The 20,041-nt window shown below is 57.0% G+C and overlaps 3 protein-coding genes across 4 annotated transcripts in view; 2 read left to right on the forward strand and 1 right to left on the reverse strand.

The window, feature by feature from the left end:
- The window catches only part of LOC123275617 (cadherin-23-like), a 323,533-nt gene extending 320,201 nt beyond the window's left edge, over positions 1–3,332 (forward strand). Inside the window, exons 30-32 of the mRNA XM_070489764.1 lie at positions 102–237; positions 1,774–2,162; positions 3,051–3,332. Coding sequence (XP_070345865.1) covers positions 102–237; positions 1,774–2,162; positions 3,051–3,332 — 807 coding nt within the window. The remainder of the gene's footprint in view (positions 1–101; positions 238–1,773; positions 2,163–3,050) is intronic.
- A 3,878-nt stretch (positions 3,333–7,210) lies between these two features.
- The window catches only part of LOC106830631 (cadherin-23), a 76,378-nt gene continuing 63,547 nt past the window's right edge, over positions 7,211–20,041 (forward strand). For both annotated transcript variants that reach the window (XM_070489753.1, XM_044756749.2), the window contains exons 1-4: positions 7,211–7,384; positions 8,450–8,578; positions 9,308–9,436; positions 10,229–10,456. In XM_070489753.1, the coding sequence (XP_070345854.1) occupies positions 7,217–7,384; positions 8,450–8,578; positions 9,308–9,436; positions 10,229–10,456 (654 nt within the window). In that variant the 5' untranslated portion in view covers positions 7,211–7,216. The remainder of the gene's footprint in view (positions 7,385–8,449; positions 8,579–9,307; positions 9,437–10,228; positions 10,457–20,041) is intronic.
- Positions 14,498–20,041, reverse strand: part of VSIR (V-set immunoregulatory receptor) — a 28,561-nt gene continuing 23,017 nt past the window's right edge. Inside the window, exon 7 of the mRNA XM_014840292.3 lies at positions 14,498–19,913. Within this exon, the coding sequence (XP_014695778.3) occupies positions 19,876–19,913 (38 nt within the window). The 3' untranslated portion in view covers positions 14,498–19,875. The remainder of the gene's footprint in view (positions 19,914–20,041) is intronic.

A 20,041-nucleotide genomic window follows, 5' to 3' on the forward strand; every position in this document is an offset into this window, starting at 1 on the left:
GGAGAGCAGTGGCCACACACACAGGCCCAGGTGGGCCCAGCCCTGGGCTTCCCCAGTCTCTACTCCACCCTGACCTTCTGGCCCTGGCCCGGCTTCCACAGGTGATAGTGTATGTGGAGGATGTCAACGACGAGGCCCCTGTGTTCACGCAGCAGCAGTACAGCCGCCTGGGGCTTCGCGAGACCGCGGGCATCGGCACGTCCGTCATCGTCGTCCGAGCCACCGACCGAGACACTGGTGAGGCTGGCAGGTGGAAGCCAGGGTGTCCCCTTCCCCAGCGTGACTCTCCCCAGCTCATCTCTCCTGCTCCTGCAGGGCCTGTCATCCTCAGGATGCCTGAGGCTCCCAGGCTGGGGAGGGCCTCCTGGGACAGTCTTGGTGGCATCCCCACCAGGTGCCTACTCCTAGGAGGACTGGAGTCCGAGGGAGTTGTCCCAGCCTCTGGGTGGAGAGAGGAGAGGTCAGTCACAGCTTGGGAAGTCCAGATTGTCATGCCAGGACCCGGCACTCCCTGCTGGTGCTGGGCAGGGCTGGGAGACAGAGAGCTGACCGAGGCCTGCTCCTCCAGCCAGCCGCGGCTCAGGCACACACAGACTTCACAGGGGCAGGGTCCTGTGCCATAGGGCAGTGGTCTTCCCTGAAGGCAGCCCGGACCTCACCAAGGGCCGTAACCAACAGGGGTGGCCACAGCAGTGCCAAATGAAGGAGAAACACGGGAGCTCACTGTGGCCCTCCTCACGGGGCTGGGCTCTCTAGGCCTGTGCCCCAGGCCAGCGATGCGGCCAGAGAGGAGCCCTTCCCTGGGGGTCTGCTGCCTCCCAGAGAGGCTCCCTGAGCTGCTGCCGGTTTCCCAGCTCCTGCCCCTCCTTCATGTCAGCTGCTCTGGTGGCTCCCAGCCCAGCCCTCTCAGCATCCACAGCTCACCTTGGTCCCGGGGTGGGGTAGAGGGAGAAAGAGGTCCGGAAGGTCTCAGGTAACGCTCTCCCTTAAATGGCGCATTTATACAGTTCAGGTCATGTATATGCTGTGCGCCATGTCATGGTTCATGACCTTTTCTGGGTCAGGAATCTGTTTGAGAAACTAGTGAAAGCTGTGGATCCCTCCCCAGAAAAATGCACGTCCCTTCAGAGAGTGCAACTAATTTCAGGGAAGTCTGGGGTTTCCTGAGTGGTTTTATAACCATTCCCCTCAAAGTCTGTGGACTTCAGCTAAGGAATCCCCACTCCAGCTCCTGGCTGCAGGATGTGTTCCCAGGCCCAGGGACTTGGGGTAGAGGGAATGGGGATAATGGGGTAAGGTGTACCTGGCACTGGAACCCTTCAGCTGGAGGGATCAGTTGAAGGCTTGGCCTCCTCTGAGGATGCTGCCCCATCTAGCACTTTCTAGATCAAAGCCCCCACTATGAGAGATCCCTAATTTCCCTACCCTCTCTTTGTCAAATACCCAAGGGAGGTGCTTGAGTTTGAATTTTGAGGCTCCAGGAGCAGAACCACCCCCCTCTGGCATATCTGTCATGCCAAGGCCAGGCCCCAGAGGAGGTGAACAGTGTATGCTGGGCCTTGCCATCCGCATAGACCTTGACCCTGTCCTCTTCCACGTCCCTTGGGATGATCTGGCCCACAGTGGTGGGGGGTGGTGCACGCTGGGTAGGCCAGCCAAGGGCCCTCACCCTGTCCCTCAGGGACAGCAGTGGGTGTGCTGTGGGCAGCTTCAGAAGCCACAGGCAGCCCCACGCCCCTCTGGGACTGCACAGCCTCTTTTGTCCTCCTGCAGGGGACGGCGGCCTGGTGAACTACCGCATCCTGTCGGGCGCGGAGGGGAAGTTCGAGGTTGACGAGAGCACGGGGCTCATCATCACCGTGGATTACCTGGACTACGAGACCAAGACCAGCTACCTGATGAACGTGTCGGCCACCGACCAGGCACCACCCTTCAACCAGGGCTTCTGTAGCGTCCATGTCACTCTGCTCAATGAGCTGGACGAGGCTGTGCAGTTCTCCAATGCCTCCTACGAGGCTGCCATCCTGGAGAACCTGGCCCTGGGCACTGAGATCGTGCGGGTCCAGGCCTACTCCATTGACAACCTCAACCAGATCACCTACCGCTTCGACGCCTACACCAGTGCCCAGGCCAAAGCCCTCTTCAAGATAGATGCCATCACGGTGAGGGAGGCTAGGGCAGGCACAGCAAGGGCCCTCCCTGCGGGCAGGGAGCTCATTTCCTTTAAAGCTAACCAACATTTACTGAGCTCCTTCTATAGGCATGGCACTCTCCTCTTTCTCATAAAGTGTCTTTGAGGTGAACATTCCTGTGACACATCTCTTTTAGTATTTAGGGGTAAGATACAGTTCATACATAGGCAACCTGGTGTCTTGTTACTAGCTAAAGCAAGCTATGCAAGTCATCATGTTTCCCTTTTTACTTTGGCTGTTAGGAAGCTCAGACATAAATTAGGTGCTTCATTGCAATAGCTAGTCTTAGCTAGGTGTCTGGTGTAGCTATCTCTTATCTACTGCCTGGATCCTACTTTCCTATCTTTGCTTTAGTGTGTCTTTTATCAGAATCCCTTTTTTGAAGATAAGCAAGGTAATAATCACTACAGTGTGCCAGGGCCTTTCATGAGGCGTATTGGGAACACAAAGATGAACAAGACCCTTCCCAGCCCTCAGAGAGTTCTCAGGCTAGAAGTAGACGTGGGAATAATCAAGGATGCAAATCAGAGCACCACAAGGGAAGATGTGAAAAGAACTACAGTAGAGGCATAATGGAGCACCTCTGGGGCCCAGAGAAGAGAGCGATCATACCTGGCAGGGGAAGCAGGAAGCCTGGCGTCTGAGTGGGATTGAGAGCGAAGTAGGATTTCCACCAGCAGAACTGCAGGGAGAGTTACGCCAGGCAGGGGGAGCATGGCAGAGGTGGGGAAGTGGGCAGAATGCTCAGGGTTAGCGAGGAGTCTGGCTTGGCCAGAGCATGGGACTGCTACGGGACAGGGCGGGCTGTGCCTGGTGGATGTGATATTGCCACTCGCCCATCTTGCCCCCTCCCTGCAGGGTGTGATCACAGTCAAGGGCCTGGTGGACCGGGAGAAAGGTGACTTCTATACATTGACAGTGGTGGCGGACGACGGTGGCCCCAAAGTGGACTCCACCGTGGTGAGTGGGTCCCTGGGTGAGAGCCCCACAGGTGCAGTCACTGCCCCAAAGCACCCCAAACCCACATCTTCACCAGCCACCCAACATGCAGGCCAGGCAGTGGGTGAGGGTTTGATAGCCCAGGGACAGCACAGTGGCCACCTGCCACACACCTTCCCAGGCAGCCTGGGCCAGGGATGAGGTCTCAGATGGGGTGGGGGAGGGGTGGCATCCTAACAGGCCATTGCTGGGAGTGGGCTGGAAGAGCGCGGACTGCTAACCAGCTGCATCTCTGCCTTTTCTCCCCCTTGGCCTCCTCCTGCCGGCTCTACCTGTAGAAGGTGAGTAGGACTGGGTCTCTCCTCTGTGCTGTTGTCTGTGGCCAGTGCTGGCTCGGTCCCTGCATGGCGCTGCACCTTCCTGCCTCTCCTGGAAGGTCCCTGCTCAGACTCGTCACGGCCTCCCTAGTCCATCCTCTCTGAGTCCAGGCCCCTCTCAGGCTCATACTGCATGTCTAGCTCTGCCTCCCTACCCTCCATGTCCTGTCAAGCCCCCATGGGGTCCTGGGGTGGAGGGTGTGCTAACAAGCAGCAGGTGGAACACACAATGGTGGGCACAATAAGGCCTCGTCTCAGCTCTGCTCCTCACTGGCTGGATGACACAGGCAAATTGCCCAGCCTCTCTGTGCTTCCCTCTGGCATGAAGATGAGGATCATGCCAGCAGCAGCACTGTCTTCCTCAGAGGATGTGAGGAAGCCAGCAGGAGATAGTGGGTAGGAAGCCCTTCGTAAACTAGGCCTGGAGGAGGTGTGATGGCGGTGGCGTCTGTAAAGGGGACCGCCTCCCCGTCTTGCGGGCTGGTGTAAGGAGCGTGTTACACTACAGTGCATGTGAGGTGGGGCACATAGTGCCCAGGCCTGAGGAGTGCTAGGCAAGGGCGCAGTGAGTCACTGCCCTCAAGGACTCTGAGTAAAGGCAGGGGGACCGCTTGCTGGGAGCACTGCAGGAGGTGACCGCTGAGGTCGTAGGGGTCAGGCAAGGTGTCAGGCAGGCGGGAGACGTGGGAGAGGTAGGCAGGTGACCTCGGGCTGGGGGGTCCACTGGGGTAGCGTCCTGCAGTGGTAATGAGAACATTTAACAATCGGTTTAGCTTGGGCCCCAGCCAGTCAGGTCCAAGGCCATCTGTAGACCACGTGGGGTGTCCAGCTCATCATCAGGCTTGGCTACAGCCACATTTTCACTCCCTGCTGAGTCCTTTTCACATTAGCCTAAAGGGATAGATCAACCCAATGTCCAGGCTAAGAGTCAATGCTGCCCCTTAGGGTCCTCCACCCCATGGCTCCCTCAGGGTGCCTGGTTCCGTGGCCCTGGCTGTGGCTTAGCTGTACCCAAAAGCCCCTCCAACCCCAGGGCCAGCGTGGGTTGAGTGAGGCTATGAGCAGCATTGAGCCCACACCTTCCCGTGGCCCCCCAGGGGTCCCAGAGGGCAGCCAGTGAGTGAGCCCTTGGGTGACAGACAGTGAGCAGGTGCTCTGTGTCCCACAGCTCCCAGCTGAGGCTCCTGGCCTTCCCTGCCAGAGGACCTAAGAGAGATGAACTGGGGCCCTCTCACTGAGCTTCAGCAGCCCATCTATGAATGGGCCCAGTAGCCCTCACCCCTGTTGTCATGTGTAGTCGGGGAGCTGAGGCCAGACAGAGCCTAACAAGCAGCAGGGATGCTCCCTGAGGCTGTGAAGCCCCCTCCGTGGACCAGGCCGCCCGCTTCCTCTGCGCCAGCTGGCGAGGGCCTCTCAGAGCACACTGCACGTGGCCCCATGTATTTCCAGTCTCTCGGCCCTCTTCTAGGAAGCAAGACCCACCTCCCTGTGCTCTGCCCTGGTTTCCTCTTAGAGGCTCCCAGGGGCCACTGCCCCAGATACACCAGCCCTGTTAGCCCCAAACTTGTTGGAGGTGCTAGGGCGGAGGCAGGCTGAGGGGCCTTTTAAAGGTGCCACCATTTCCTCTGTGAGGCCGGAACCCCCAAACCACAGCTCACCTACACCTGACTCCTCCCACCCCAGCAGCCCCCATAGGCCCTGAGAGGGATGAGGAGGCAGCAGGAAGGGGTGGGCTTGGTGGGGGGTGGCTCTGCTGCCAGAGCTCTTGAGTAACACCCTCAGGCCTTCGGGCGATGGGGGTAGATTTGGACTGCGAGGCCCTGGGTGGGGACACACACCCATATCTACTTCCCATAGAGCTTAGCACCTGCCATCTCTCCTCACCCCCTGATGCCAGCTCCCCCTCCTGGGAGCACCTTACAACATCGTTATCATCATCAGATAGTAGGCATGGAGGGAGCACCTGCTTTGTGCCAGGCTCTGGGCTGGGCTCAGTGTACAACAGGAAACCAAAGTCAGACGCAGCCCCTGCCTTCACGAGAATAAGATATAGTGGGGGAAAGACAGTGATCGAATTATCACACCAATAAACGTATGCCCCCAGAGAGCCTACAGTAAGATGTCAGGGAAATCAAGGAGGGCTTCCCTGAGGAAGTGACTCAAGCTGAGCTCCCCAGAAAGCATAGGCATTTGCACAACCAAGAGGGAAGAGTGTTTCAGGCAGAGGGAACAGCATGTGCAGAGGCCCTGTGGTGGGAGGAAGCACGGAGTACCCAAACAAGGCCTTGACAGGAGTGAGCAAGTTTGGGAGGGATCAGATCACAGGGGCCTTGTTTGGTTTTGCCCTGCAAACAGCGTGGTAGGCATTATTATGCCCATTTCACAGGTGAGCAGACTAGGGCTCTGGAACATCACAGAACTCCCTGACCAAAACTCATGCTGGCCGGGCAGAGTCCTGGTGAGTGACATCGTGCCTGCAGGCAGGGAGCAGGGCAGGGACCACCACACGCCAGTACTTTCTGTTTGCTCGTTTGCTCCTCCAGTGTCCTGGTGCCACAGGCATTCTGGTTCTTTCTTTCAGCTGAGGAAGTGGGAAATCAGAGAGGTTGAATAACTTTTGCCAAATCGCACAGCTAGTCAGTGGTGGAGTTGGGACTGTTGCGAAGCCTGGGCTTGTTGCCTGCGGTAGCTGCCTAAAGATATGGGAGCGTTGCTAGGAGCGAGAAGGGGCGAGCCTAATTAGGAAGGAGGATGAAACGGAAAGGCAACTGCAGCATGACGAGGTTCTGCAGGCTGGGTCCTGTGTACCCCGGGATGTGGGTAGGCCTGGGAACCCTGGACTCCCAGGTCTGGGGAAGGAGAGCATGGGTCCCGCCTGGGGCGGGGTGGTGGGAGGAGGCCCAACCTGGGATTCCCAAAACCTAAACCTACCCCCGCCGCACCTCAGCACCCTCATCAGTGAACCTAAGGTCACCTGTGGTTCTGCCCCGTGGCCACCCGCGGGCTGGAGGCTGTGCCCACAGCAGGGCCTTCTCTCTAGGCTGGCTACCCAGACCCTGCAGGAGAAGCCTGTGCTGCGGACACAAAACAATATGTTCTTTGCATGCAACTTGCACGTTCCGTTTTTCCCTGGTAGTTGGAAATCCCCCTCCCTTCCTCATCTGCCCTCTCCCCCGGGACCGCCCCGTGGCCCCTCCTGCTCCTGAGCCCTGTTTTCTTCCCTCTAATCCACAAGGGCAAATGAGGAGGCCTTGGGGCAATATCTGGCTGCCAGATGTGTTTTAGCTGGCCTGCACGTAATTTTTTTTCTTTAATTTTTATTAATCAGCACCTAATTCTACATAAAAATCTGGATTCCTGGTTCCTCTTGAAAAACAGGAAGCTCTGCCAGTGCCAAGTTGGCACTCCCTCCTAGATCCGGAGTGGAGTGGCCTCCATCCCCTTCAGCCAGGGCCCGGGCCTTCCCATCCTCCCAGTCCCCCCACCTCTGAGTGCCCCAGACCCTCGCTGCTCTCCGGCCCCCAGCACTGACTGTGTGCGGCCCTCCCCCACCAGACTCCTGGAGGAAGTGCGCTCAGGCCTCTGTGTAAAGTCACGATTGGCCTCCGCGGGCTCTGAAAGCTTGCTGGCATTCCAGCACCCATTGGAGGACCTGGTGGACGCTGGGGTTTGGGACCAGGGAGGGGAAGGAGGCGGTGGGTCTCTGCCATGTCCCGCCTCCCCCAGGTCTACATCACTGTGCTGGACGAGAATGACAACAGCCCCCGGTTTGACTTCACCTCTGACTCAGCAGTCAGCGTGCCCGAGGACTGCCCCGTGGGCCAGCGCGTGGCCACCGTCAAGGCCCGGGACCCCGACGCCGGCAGCAACGGGCAGGTGGGCACCAAGTGAAATAGCCCAGATCTGCCCTGTCAGTCGGGTCTCCCACAGCCCCTCAGCTGGAGGGACCTAAGCCATCCCCATGACTGAGCAGGAACCAGGTGAGCCAGGCTCTGCCCAGGCCCAGCAGGACTCCCTGCCCTTCCTCCAGCCCCCGGTCAGGGAAAGGAGGCAGAGCAGTGCAAGCTGTCGGCCCTGCCTGGGTCCAGTGAACATGGAGCCCAAAGGCTGGCCAAAGTTCAGCCCCCGACGGTGGGCTGAAAGCAGAGGGGTTCAGCTTTCCCGGTGACTCCTTTATCACCTCATCCACAAACCACACAGCATCTCACCCCTGTGGGCCAGCCTCCCCATGCCACCCCAGGTCCCAGAGAGGAAGCCCTCCTTCTCCCTCCTGCATCTCGGCCCCCATCCCACAGCAGGAAGAGCTCCCCACCACTCCAGACACCCCCAGAGCACGAGGAGGGGGTGACAGAGCATGTCAGTCTTCACACCACTTTGATCAGTCCTACGAATTGGGCGGTATGTTTGAGGAGGTTTCCACCATTTTAAAAATGCTTTCACACCCCTGGGGGGCCGAGAGATCCTAGCTTTGGAGTCAGGAGCAAGTGGGGTCACATCCTTCTTCTCTGAAGCATTTGCAAGCTGTGACCTTGCAGTCCTTCCATCTTTCGGAGCCTCCTCTCGGAACTGAAGGGAACAGCTCCCTTTGACTGGGTTGTTGTGAGTCAAACAGAATCCACGTAGCCCCAGGGCCCGTGCCTGCTCCTAGCAAAGGCTCCAGAAGTGCCAGCACCCCCCCCAACTCCCCCAACCCTGGGAAAGCTCAGGTGATGGCACTCACACCCGCCCTCCTGGTCCCTAGGCCAGTATGCTGATACCCTGCTCCGCCTCAGTGCGCCTGCCACCCCCATGAGGGACATAACCACTTCTGCATAAAACACTGTCTTTTCAAATGCCCTTGCTGAGCAGAGGGTCCAGGTGCGTCGGGGAGTGCCCCTTGGCCTGACCTGGCCACCTGTCCTCCCCACCTCCTTGCCCCTCACCCTCTCTCTTCCCCAACAGGTGGTCTTCTCCCTAGCCTCTGGCAACATCGCCGGGGCCTTTGAGATCATCACCACCAACGACTCCATTGGTGAAGTGTTCGTGGCCAGGCCCCTGGACAGAGAAGAGCTGGACCACTACATCCTCAAGGTGGGGACCAGCCCCACCCCGGGTCGCTGCTGTCCATCAGGAGAGGGCCTGGCCCATCAGCATGCTCTGGTGGTCAGCTCCCCTGCTATCACCAAGTACCGTGGGGCACACAGCACCCCTAGGGGCCAAGAGCATGAGTGAGGCTGACCCCAGAGAGGGCATCCTGGAAGTGGTCTCTGGGGACACCAGGGTTGTGCTTCTGCAGGGGCCTGAGCTCTTAGAGCACTTTCTGCTGCCCTGCAGGTGTCTTGGAAGCATCAAGGCTCCTAGGGACAGGCTCAGGCTGTGGTGAGGACTCCAGCTCATTGCTGAAAACGTTATTTGAGGCTCTTTCTCTATTTGCCAGAGAACAGATCTGAGTGCATGGAACAGAGACCTTTGGAGCTAAAGGCAGGAGCCCTGGGTCTGATCGCAGGCCCAGCATCACAGTCAGGGGCTGGCACAGCCCGGAATACAGTCAGGGGTGGGATGAGGTGGTAAAGATTGAGCACACTAGGGTGAGATCGCAAGAGGGTCCACATCAGACAAGAATTGGACAACGATTGTTTGCAGCGTGAGGCAGAAGGTGAAAGCCTCGGAGGGAGCCCAGGGCTAGCAGGCCGCCCAGGGGCAGGGACGGCCAAGTCTCTGCCCTCCAGTCCTTCCCACTGAGCAGACAGCCATTTTAGGCTCCGTCTTCCCGATCCTTGCCCACCCTGTGCCCTGATTTGAGTCATCCCCTCCTGGCAGGTTGTGGCATCTGACCGTGGCACCCCTCCACGGAAGAAGGACCACATCCTGCAGGTGACCATCCTGGACGTCAATGACAACCCGCCAGTGATTGAGAGCCCCTTTGGCTACAATGTCAGCGTGAATGAGGTAAGGGCAGCTCCAGCGCCTGTGCAGCTGGACACCCAGGCGGATGGTGGGCGTGAGCTGACCAGGAGGCACTGTCTAAATGTCTGCCTGGCCCAGTAGTCTCTCCGATCCTGGGGGTGGGGACAGTGCTCACTCATTCATAACTGTATCTCTAACGCCCAGGCCAGGTCCTGGAATGCAGTACCTTTTTGTGGTGGGGTGAAGAGGAGAGGAGAGGGAAAGAAGAAAGTGGCCTTTTACCACCAACAGGTGGTACCTGTTTACCTGTTCCTTGTTACCAGGGAACCAAGTTTACCCTGGGAGAGCTGCTTTCAAATAAAACAACGCATTTATTATTCAGTCCTAAGATTGAGCCACTGCAGGAGAATTTTTGCCCCAGCGCGGTCATGCCAGACTGGACCTTCGTGAAGGCGGGATGCACAGGGGTTTAGGGGCCAGCTCTCAGGCCAGCCTCCCTTGATTCAGACCCTGGCTCTGCCACTGACTGGCTGTGTGACCTGCACACATTCCTTCCCTGAACCTCAGTTTTCTCATCTGTAAATGGGGATGACACCAGTACCTGATTCACGGGGCATAGAGAGGATTTGATGATTAATGCAGACCCAGTATGTAGTGGGTACCCACAGAATGTTCACCACCATCATCTTTATCCTCCTCATCACTGCTCCAGGGTAGACAGAGCAAAGCTGTCTGGAGGCCCAGGTGAAGCCGCTGGGCTCCCAGGAGCCAGGTGCTAGACTTTGCTCCAGAGTCCTTAAATCTGGAGTGACCACTTTATTGCTCTCCCCCCAGAACGTGGGCGGGGGTACCGCTGTGGTTCAGGTGAGAGCCTCTGACCGTGACATCGGGATCAACAGCATCCTGTCCTACTACATCACCAAGGGCAATGAGGACATGACCTTCCGCATGGACCGCATCAGTGGCGAGATCGCCACGCGGCCTGCCCCACCAGATCGAGAGCGCCAGAGCTTCTACCACCTGGTGGTCACCGTGGAAGACGAGGGCACCCCCACCCTGTCGGTGAGTGATGGGCGGCCGTGGGCAGGAAAGGGTGGATGAGGGGCAGCTTTGCCTTCTGTGTGAGGGGAACAAGATGGGTGCGAACGGAAGGCCATGCACTTGGTGCATCCTTGACAGCTCCTTTATTGTGCCTTTAGTCTGTCGGCCTATGAGTATTTGTGGAGGGCCTGTGTGTGCAAGGCTGGGGTGCTAGTTCACCTGGGTCTGCAGCCACTCAGAGCCACTATTTGGCCCCCTTTGCTTGCATAGAGCAGCTCTATGGATGGTACAGATTGAGCCTGCATCTCAGAATCTGACTAGCTCCCACTCCACTTATCAAGCTGTACACCTGTGGGGCTACGCTGACCCGTATGGTGATGCCTCTGTGCCAAATAGGAAAAGGTGCCCTCCGCCTTCTCCCCCCCATCGTGTTGGTGTGACATGCTGTTGCAACATGAGGGTTGGAAGGGATTTCGGTCTAGCTGATGCTTGAATGAGCAGGGCTGTTGCCCAAGGCAATGTGCAAGGTTTGCAAGGTCAGAGAAGGAGGTGGGGGCCTGTGGGGCTGGATGGTGAAACAATCAGGGGTGATGGGCTGTGGTGGGAGCAGTTTGCAAGTTGAGAGTGGAGAATTTGGAAGTCAGGAGCAACGTGAGCTGGCTGCATGATCACGAGCAAGTCAGAACCTCTCAGAACATCGGTTTTGTCATCTGCAAAAGGAAGATAATATCTCCTTCGTAGGTGGTTTGAGGAATTGAATTAGCTCATGTCTGTGGAAGAGCGTGGTAAGCCCTGAGGAGGAGGACTGTGTGAGGTGTCCATCGCCGCAATAATGCTGGATCACACACCAGACCACACAGAGGGGCAGGAAAAAACCGTCGATTTATCTTCAACTTGGCAGCCTGGCCATTTAGACCTGGCTTAGCTGGGTGGTTCTTCTGCTCTCCCCTGTGTGTGTGTGGGAGCAGGGGGGCAGCTGTGTGTCAGCTGGATGGCTGTGCTACTGGGGATCGGCTGCCTATCACCTGGGGCCGTGCATCTCTCCTCTTCCAGAAGGCTTGTCTGTGCTTGTTGACATGGAGCTAGAAAAGGTCCAGGAGAGACAGCAGAAGCATGCAAGGCCTCTTGAGGCCCAGGCTTGGAACTGGAACAAGGTTACTTTTGCTACATTCTGTTGACCAAAGCAAATCACAAGACCAGCCCAGGTCCAAGGTTTGGGGAAATAAACTCTATCTTTTGAAGGAATGAGCTGCAAAGTCACATTGCAAAGAGTATGGATATAGGGAGGTGTAGAAGATTGGGGACATTTCTGTGATCTGTCTGCCCTAGGGGCCCTGACTGTAAACGAGGCCTCAGCTCTGTCTCTCTGCCACAACAGGGCGCTCTGTGCAACTTCTCCCCTGTGGACTGTGGGGGCAGGGCTGGGCTGGGCTGGGCTCTCTATCCGGAGGGTCTCTGGGGAGGATGGTGGAATTGGGCCAGTCCCAGGGAACCACATTCTGAGGAGTCCAAGAAATGGGACTAGGCTCTGGGCACCCCCTGGGCATCCTTAGCCCTGTGGCTGCCCAGTGTCACCACTAATCACCTCAGCCATTCACACCCAGTGGGCCAGACAGGCACATTTACAGGACATGTATAACTAACTGAAGGGGGAACAGTAGAAGAGTCATTTATTGTGCTGACATGGAGGGACTCAGTTTTGACATGACCCCTCCCTAATGGCACCTGGCTTCAGGAGGAATCATCTTTTTGGTCATCTCTCCAATAGCATTTAGAGATGTGTTTGGCTACAAGACATGGAAACTTAACTATGGAATTATAAATAAGTCAAAATGCATTTTTCTCACAGAACAAAAATTCTGGAGAGAATTACAAATGACGATTTCATGCTCAGTAATGTCAGAGCTATTGCTTCTTGGCCTTTCCCTTCTGGTCTCAAGATGGCTACTATAGCTCCAGCCATCATGTCAGCATTCAAGGCAGGAAGTGACAAAAAGACAAAGAACTATGCAAGCCACTTCTGCCCCTTTATCAGGAAAGCAAAAGGTTTTCCAGAACTATTCTTCAGAGTTCTACTTATGTCTTACTGGCCAGAAGAGGTTCACGTGGGCACCCTAGCTGCAAGGGAGGTTGGGAAAAATGAGGAAGAGGATTGTCAGGATTGGCTTATTACTTAGGGGCCAGATATATCACTGCCTCAAACAAAAGCAGGGCTCTGTTGGTGAGGAAGAGGTGGAGAATAGATTTTTGGTGGGCACCTGATGGCATTTGCCATGCTGCTCTTCCGCATCCTGACTGAGGCCAGGGAACACACCAGTGTCCCCCTTCCCTCCACCTCCCCATGACCACAGCCCTAGAGTTTCCCAGGGAGGCAGTCATTGAGACCCAGGACATTCTAAGACCCTGAGTTCTGGAGGCAACATCTGGCTTCCTCTTGGTTCCCAGAAGAAATGGCAATTGGAGAAATGGGAAATCACCCCAGCCACATTTAGCCACCCAAAATGGGTGGGCCCCTCCCCAAGCAGTCCCTGCAGCACACTGAAGACTGGTCCCCATGGCCAGAAAGTGTCCATCTGTTGACCAGACCCTCCGTAGAGACCTGACCTAGCCCACTGGAGACCCACGAGCACTGCCTCCTCACACGTGGGTCCCTGACATTCTGATCCTCCTTGGGGCAGGTCTCAGCTGGTACCAGCTCCCTGGGAAGGGCTGGGAAGTTAGGTGGGGAGAAATGCAGTCTCTCTCTCTCCCCTCCTCATCCTGGTCATCACCAGCTCCACTCCCAGAGCACCTTCAGGATGACTAGGATCAGGGAGGGGGTCCCCTGAGGCCATTAGCAGGGGACTATGTGTATGGCTCCTCGGCTGCAATAGGATAACAGACAAGCAGCATCAGGTACCAACTGGAAGAAGATTTAGAGGAGAAAAATTTTAAGTCAAAAAGAATCTATCCAATTTTTTTCTGCTTCTTCAGTTTAGGAAAAGGTTTCCTTTATTTGATTTTGGTAGGAGGCACCACAGTGAAGAGCTGCCATGACCACAGGAGCACAGTGAGAACCGACACTAGACCATATTTGTTCATCCGTCTGTTCATTCATTCAGCCAGTGTCCTGTGAATGCCCACTGTGTGCCAGGCACCAGACATACAGAGATGAAGGCAATGTGGTCCCTGCCACAACGAAATGCAGCTGAGTAAGGGAGGCAATGAGGACATCCATGTGCGGGGGGCCACGGGGCAGATGGGGCACTGAGAAGAGCTTGAGGAAGGCTTCCTGGAGGAGGCAACACCTGGGCAGTCCTGTCAGTCAGTCATAGTTAGCACAGCAAAGGAGGAAAGCATATTCTGGACCTGGGGATCAGCCTGAACAAAGGTGTAAGCGATGATCAGGGGGTTTCAGAGAGACACGGGGAGTTCAGGCCCATGGCAGCATTCAGAGCTGGGAGCAGGGCCCTCTCTCTATGTGTCTCCCCCATGACATTCTGCCTGTGGCATGCCCCAGGGGCTGGTCCCACTACTTTCTCAAGCGCCCCCTCTTCTCCATCCTGGCCCAGCTAAGCCAGGGTGGGGGTGGAGCAGAGGCTTGCGAGCTAGGGCCCTGTAGCCACTGCCTGGCCGTGATTGGCATTTACCTCCAAGGAGCACTGGACCTTTGAAGATTTGCTTCCACTGACTAGAGTGTCACCTCTAAACAGTGAACCCCCAGGGTCATGAGTGCCCCCAAGCACAAAAGTGAGGGCCAAGCCAGAGGTGACCATGGGAGGGCCTTTCTCTACTGTAGGGCAGGTTTCACTGGATGGGTGTTCAAGGAAGGAGGATCGTTCCAACCCCTCCTGGACCAGCCAGAGCCCTGAACATCCTCAGACTGGTCATCCTGAGGTTCCAGGAAAGGTCACCATGGTCTAATGGGGGTGAAGAGGGTGGGTGCCGGCCAGCATGTATCCATCCAGAGATGCCCAGCAGACAGACCCACACCCTGTCCTCTTGTTCCACCTGCGGTCATCTACCTGGTTCACGCTCGCCCTCACAGACCCAGGACCAACCTTCCAGTAGGACAAGGGCAAGTAAGAGTCATTCATTTATTCATTCAACACCAAATACGTGTCATACCTGTGCTGGAGGCTAGGCAGTCAGAGATGAGTTGGGCACAGTTCTGCCCTGAAGGAGCCTATAGTCTTGTGGGGGAAAGGGACAGGTAACAGAGAGCTGACACTATATGATGTGATGGGAGCTCAGAGCCAGGAGCCAGGAAAGGTTTTCTGGACAAGGCATCATTTGCATCCATGTCTTAAAAGATGAGGCTCTCTAAGCAGGGGACATGGGATTTGGCTACCAAGAGCCTCCCAAAACCAAGAGCAATCCTATCTCTGAGCCCTCCCATCTCTTGTTTTCTCCCTGGGCTGCCCTTCCCCCAGTTTCCTGAGAGCTGGGCATTCCTGCAAACAGCCGAGGCCGTCCCCACCCAGCTCTAAGTCCCGTATCACCCGGAGTTCAGAACAGCTGTGCTGCAAGGGGCATCCGGGCCAGCCCAGGCCTGTCACACAACAGTGTGCCACCCAGCCAGGGGGACTCATTGTACAGCCTCAGCCCTCTGGCTCGCTCCAGGCCACAGGCAAGGAGGCCAGGCTTGAGGGAGGGGTTAAAGTGGCCGTCAGGGAGGCCCCTGCAAGAGGAAGGGCCAGGCCCAGGGAGGAAGGACGGAAGGCAACTGGGAGGTCAGGAGCTGAACCCCAGCCACAGAGGCACCTTGGCAGGGGGATGGGGAGAGGGAGGGCCTGACCGGGCCTCCCTGCCATGCGAATCACAGCAGCAGGTTAGACAATCCCAGATAACCAGCCCTAGCTTCTCAGGCTGGCGGGGACCTTCAGAAGTCACCTGCCCAGGCAGAAGGACAGAAAATCTCCCACCACCCACTTCTGGCTCAAGAGTCGCCAGCAATCGCCCCGTGAAAGCTATGAGCTGGGGACACCGCTCTGGGCAGTTCACCTCATATCCTTAGGGCTGAGGGCTCTTCTGTTGATGAAACTTGGACCTGCTGCTGTTTGTGAAGCCCGCTTCCCCTGGCTCCAGCTCAGGAAACCCCTGCCCAGCCCCATCCCTGTGCTGCACACCAAGGACGCCAGCTTCTCTGGCCCAGCAAGATTAAATTCAGACCCTTCCCTTAGCCCTGCTCCTGGAGGCATGTTCTGCAGCTTCTCAGATGCCACACTTGCAACTGGCTCAGTTCCTCCAAGAAACCCTGGGGCTCTGTAGTCAGCTGAGAATTTCTCTCTTCCCCGTCCCCTGCCGCAAGCAAGAGGGGTGCATGGGCCGCTATGCCTACCAGGAATCCTGTGTCTTCAAGGTCGCCAGGCAGAAAGGGCAGTGGCATGAACGGATGTGGAAGGCATGGAGCCATGGGCTTGTGCGCAAAGGTTCATCTCCCAGGGCCCTGGTATGTACTGGAAGCAAGTCCAAGTCCTGGCCTGTGATGCCACTCCGTTCAGTGAAGAGGAAGGAGCACAGTGTGGGAAGTAGGAGACCAGGCTGTAGTCCCAGTTCCACATTGACTTGTGACAAGACACAAACTTTCTGGAACCTGAGTTTCCCCCTATGCATTAAATGGGGGCAATAAAGCCTCCCAGGCTTTTCTGGGTGGGGGGGAATCAAAGAAGTAGTAACACGTGTGAAAGTGGTTTGGCAAGCACGGAGTATTATAACAGAAAAGGCAGAGAGAGGGCACACATACCACCACTTCCCTATTCTGTGCCCTAGGCACACATTGCTAGCCCATGTCGGCACTTTGTCATTAAGCTCTACTGATACTTCAGAATCCCTCTCAACATGTCTTCCAGGAAGCCATGCCAATAGATCAGAATTGCAAAACAAAATGACACCTCTGCACCCTGTCCTGCACAAGCTCAGGGCATTATTGCTGTTGAGGAGATCCCAAGAGGCCCAGACGAAGCTGCTAAGAACTAGAGCTGGTGGAAAGTCAGAGGTGGCCCTGCCAGTTGTGAGTGGTCCAGAGAACAGAACCCTGGCAACCTGGTTCAGCCCATCCCCACTGGTATGCGTCAGTTGTCAGCTCTGCAACTGAGTCCATAGGGCAGGCTGCTGTTGGACCCCTGCCCTCTCAGAACTCACAGAATAGTTAGGGAGACACAGGGTCCATGCAGGAAAGAGAGGCGACAGTACAAAGCAGGGTACAGTGAATGCCCAGTGAAGGGGCCAGACGGTCAGTGCTCTCTGTGGGTCAGGACAGACACTCAGCTGGGCTGTGAGTGTCTGCTTCTCAAGAGGCCTTTGCAGCCAGCATCCTGGCTCACAACCCCAGTTCCTCTTTCTGCCCACTGCCATTCCCTTTGGGTTCTCTGAGCAAATCTCAGCCCCTAGCACAGTCAGGCCAGCCCTAGAGTGCTCCAGCAGACACTCAGGAAGGCCTCTTCCATGAGGCAGGACTACAGTGCCCAAGCTGGCGTGGAGGGTGGCAGGACCTCTGTAGCCCCCAGCCTGACCATGTCCTCCCAACTCCCCCCACCACAAAGCACTCCCAGAAGAAGGCGACCATCAGTCCTTCTACCCAAGGCTGCTGCATGTAGGAAGAAGCTCTGGCCAGCAGGACTGAGGGCAGCCTCAGGGCTGGGCTTTTGAGAAGCAGGTCCCGGGGATCCTGCACACCTACCCCAGTGCCCATCACCACAGAGCCCCCCAGGCAGGGCCAGAGTGACCCAACAGCAGCATCTCCAGTGGCCTCTGTGGCATGTTTTCAAGGAATGTCAATTCCATTCCCTTAGCCTCTTCCTTGGAGAGAATAAAGGCAGCAGGTCTTTATTAAAGACCTCGGGAGAATGTCGGGAGATGGGTTACCCAGCCATAATTCCTAATTGATCTGTTAACATGAATTAGCGCCCCAAAGCACAGATTTCCCTCTCAGGACCTCAGATAGTGCCATGATCCATGAGTCACCCACTCCAGTCCCACCCTGCCCAGCAGCCAACTTCCTGGAGGCCCCAGGGTTCCTCCCAACCCCCTTGGAAGCAAGCCCCATGTTCCCACTCCCCTGCTCTGTTCCATGCACCCCAGGAGCTGAGCCAGGGCCCGTAGGGACAGCCACCAGGGCTGGCATCTCTAGAGGCACCACGACCCCGGGGAGAGCATGGAGGGCTCCTCTGGCACCCTGCCCCTCCCCCACAGCAGGGAGGGCACCCTTAGAGCCACGGGGGTGGGGCGTGTGGTCATGGATGAAGATGGAGCCTGGAGCTCAAACTAATTTTCACTGAAAACAGGAAACCACGAAGCCGAGATGTGTTCACTTGTAAGGGTCCGGAGAGAAGAGCTGGAGGCCATGCAGGAGGAAGCTGGGGAGGAAGTGTGGTGGCTTTCTGCTCTGGGGCCTCCTCCCTCCTTCTACACAGTAGCAGCCTGGCAACCTAATTCTTAGAAGTTGTCTCTCCTCGAGGGCAGAAGCTGAGGGCTTAGCCAGGCCAACCTGCTGGGGACGGGGAGTCTGGTCTGTGGGCCTGTCCTTCACCCCTAGTGGTAGCCAGGCCCTGCCTCAAGCAGGTGTCACCTGACCTATCCCTGCCCCGTGGGCCCCCACGAGCTGTGAGAATAGCACCCTCTTTCTGTGTCAAGTGGCACTGGGTGTCCATGGCCGCAGCTGGAATAGAAGAAAGGACACCCAGGGACAAAGCGAGAGCCAGGGTTTTGGTGTTCTGGCCCCCGGAGGTGTCAGTGAGGTCCTGAGGCCCACGCTCACCCTCTCCTCAAGGCCCCCAGACACAGCAGGATGCCCACAGTGATGTATGCCCTCAGGCCTGACAAGGGAGCTTGGAAGCAGTGCCATGCATTTGGGGGGCTTCCTGGTTCTAGCTGTAGGCCTGAGGGCTCACTGCTGCTGGAGCGCCTAGAGCTGCTCCTTTCTTCCAGCCCCACTCCTGTTCCCACCCCCAGGTGGTCGGGGGCTTCTCCCTGCCTGCTGGGCCCTCATCCTGGCCTGAAGCCCTGACTCTCAGCACCCAGGCCCAGCTCAGCAGAGCCAGTGTAGGCTGCTGGCAGGTGAATGCCCTCGCAGTGCAGTGCCTGGGGCTCCTGCCAGCTCAAACCCGCCCCTCCCCATCTTAGGTCCCACCTCCCGTTTCTACCCCATAGTGTACAGACCCCCCCCCCCAACTCCTCTCCATGCTTTAAAACCCTTTAATCAAAGTTCCACAAAGGGCTCCCCTTGTATATGTGTATAAAAACAAATCCAGGTCATGCCCTGAAGCAGGAGATAGGAGTAGAGGGTGCAGAGCAGAGCAGGCACAAACCTTCTATGCACACGCCCCGCTCCTCCCACCTGACAGGTCACTCTGCAGTGAAGACTCAGTACAGACTGAATGGAAGGGAAGACCACAGACTGGGGGTCAGGGGAGGAGGGCCCCCTAAGCCTCAGGCACCTCAGAAGCAGAGTAGGGATTTAACCCAGCTCTTACAGTCCATCCACAGGGTTTGCACCTGTGGCCCATGTAGTTTTTAATAGCACCCCCTCTTCACACTGAGAAGTGTCACAGTTGGAACGGTACATGATGTGGTCACCCTCTCTTTTGACCACACTGAGCAGTGGAGGTGGGGGATGGGGAGGGCAGGGGGGTGGAGTCCTCTCCACTCACCTTCCCAGCAGGCCCCACCGGTTCTCCCTCACCCCCTCTGCGGTGGGTAGTGCAACCTCCGGCCTGGGCTCCATTGCGCAAGATGCCAGTTGGTTCACAGTGGCCACGGTGCCCCTGTGTACTTCCTGTTTCGGGGCCTCTGGCCAATGAACTCTGGGGACTAGAGTGCAGACAGTGGGAGCCTCAGATTTGCTTAACCTGTTGACAGCTCCTCAGAGAGGTTGCTAGTAGGAGGCAGCTGGGGAAGGCTCCCATGGCCCAGCGGCAGGCAGGCCCAGCCCCAGAGTCCCAAGGTTACAGAGTGAGTCTGACAGATGGGCAGCCTCAGGCGAGATGGGGAAGCTGGGTCCACCACAGTGGGGAGGAGTCTCTCCACATCTTGTCCCGTCTCATGCCTGGGAGGGTGGTACTGGGGCATCTACCCAGTGCCCATCTTGTCCCATCTATGCTGTCAGGTCCCAAGGCTCATGTCCCAGGGAGAGAGGCTGCCATAGAGCTGGAAATGTGGGGGCTTCTAGGAAGTAGGTCATTTGGCATCTGTAGCTGATGGATTTTAGGTCTCTGCAGTAGGATCCGAGCACCCCACCATCCTTGAGACAGGGGCTGAGCGATCCAATACCTTCTCCCTTCTGCCATGTAGCATCCAGAGGGGTTTAGGGTCTAGCCAGCAGAGGTATCTCAAAGAGTCTGAGCTCAGAGCAGGAGGGAGGAAACCAGGGCTAAGGCCAAGGGACCACTCAGAGAGCCAGCCTTGGCTCAATTGCACCTGCCCCAGGCCCAGCCACAACTGCTCACTGGACCCTAGCTGGTCTAGATGGCCTCAGAGTTTGGAGAGTCTGGGACAGGTTCTGCAAAAGAAAGGAGAACGGAGTGAATGTGAGGTTCCTCTGTCCTTCACCCCCAGCCCCATACCATGAGGCTGGGAGGACTCCCCAGGGAGGGTGGGGAGTGAGGCTGATGCCCTGCGGGCCTTGTG

This window comes from Equus asinus, chromosome 2 (genome assembly GCF_041296235.1).
Source record: "Equus asinus isolate D_3611 breed Donkey chromosome 2, EquAss-T2T_v2, whole genome shotgun sequence".
Classification (NCBI taxonomy): domain Eukaryota; kingdom Metazoa; phylum Chordata; class Mammalia; order Perissodactyla; family Equidae; genus Equus; species Equus asinus.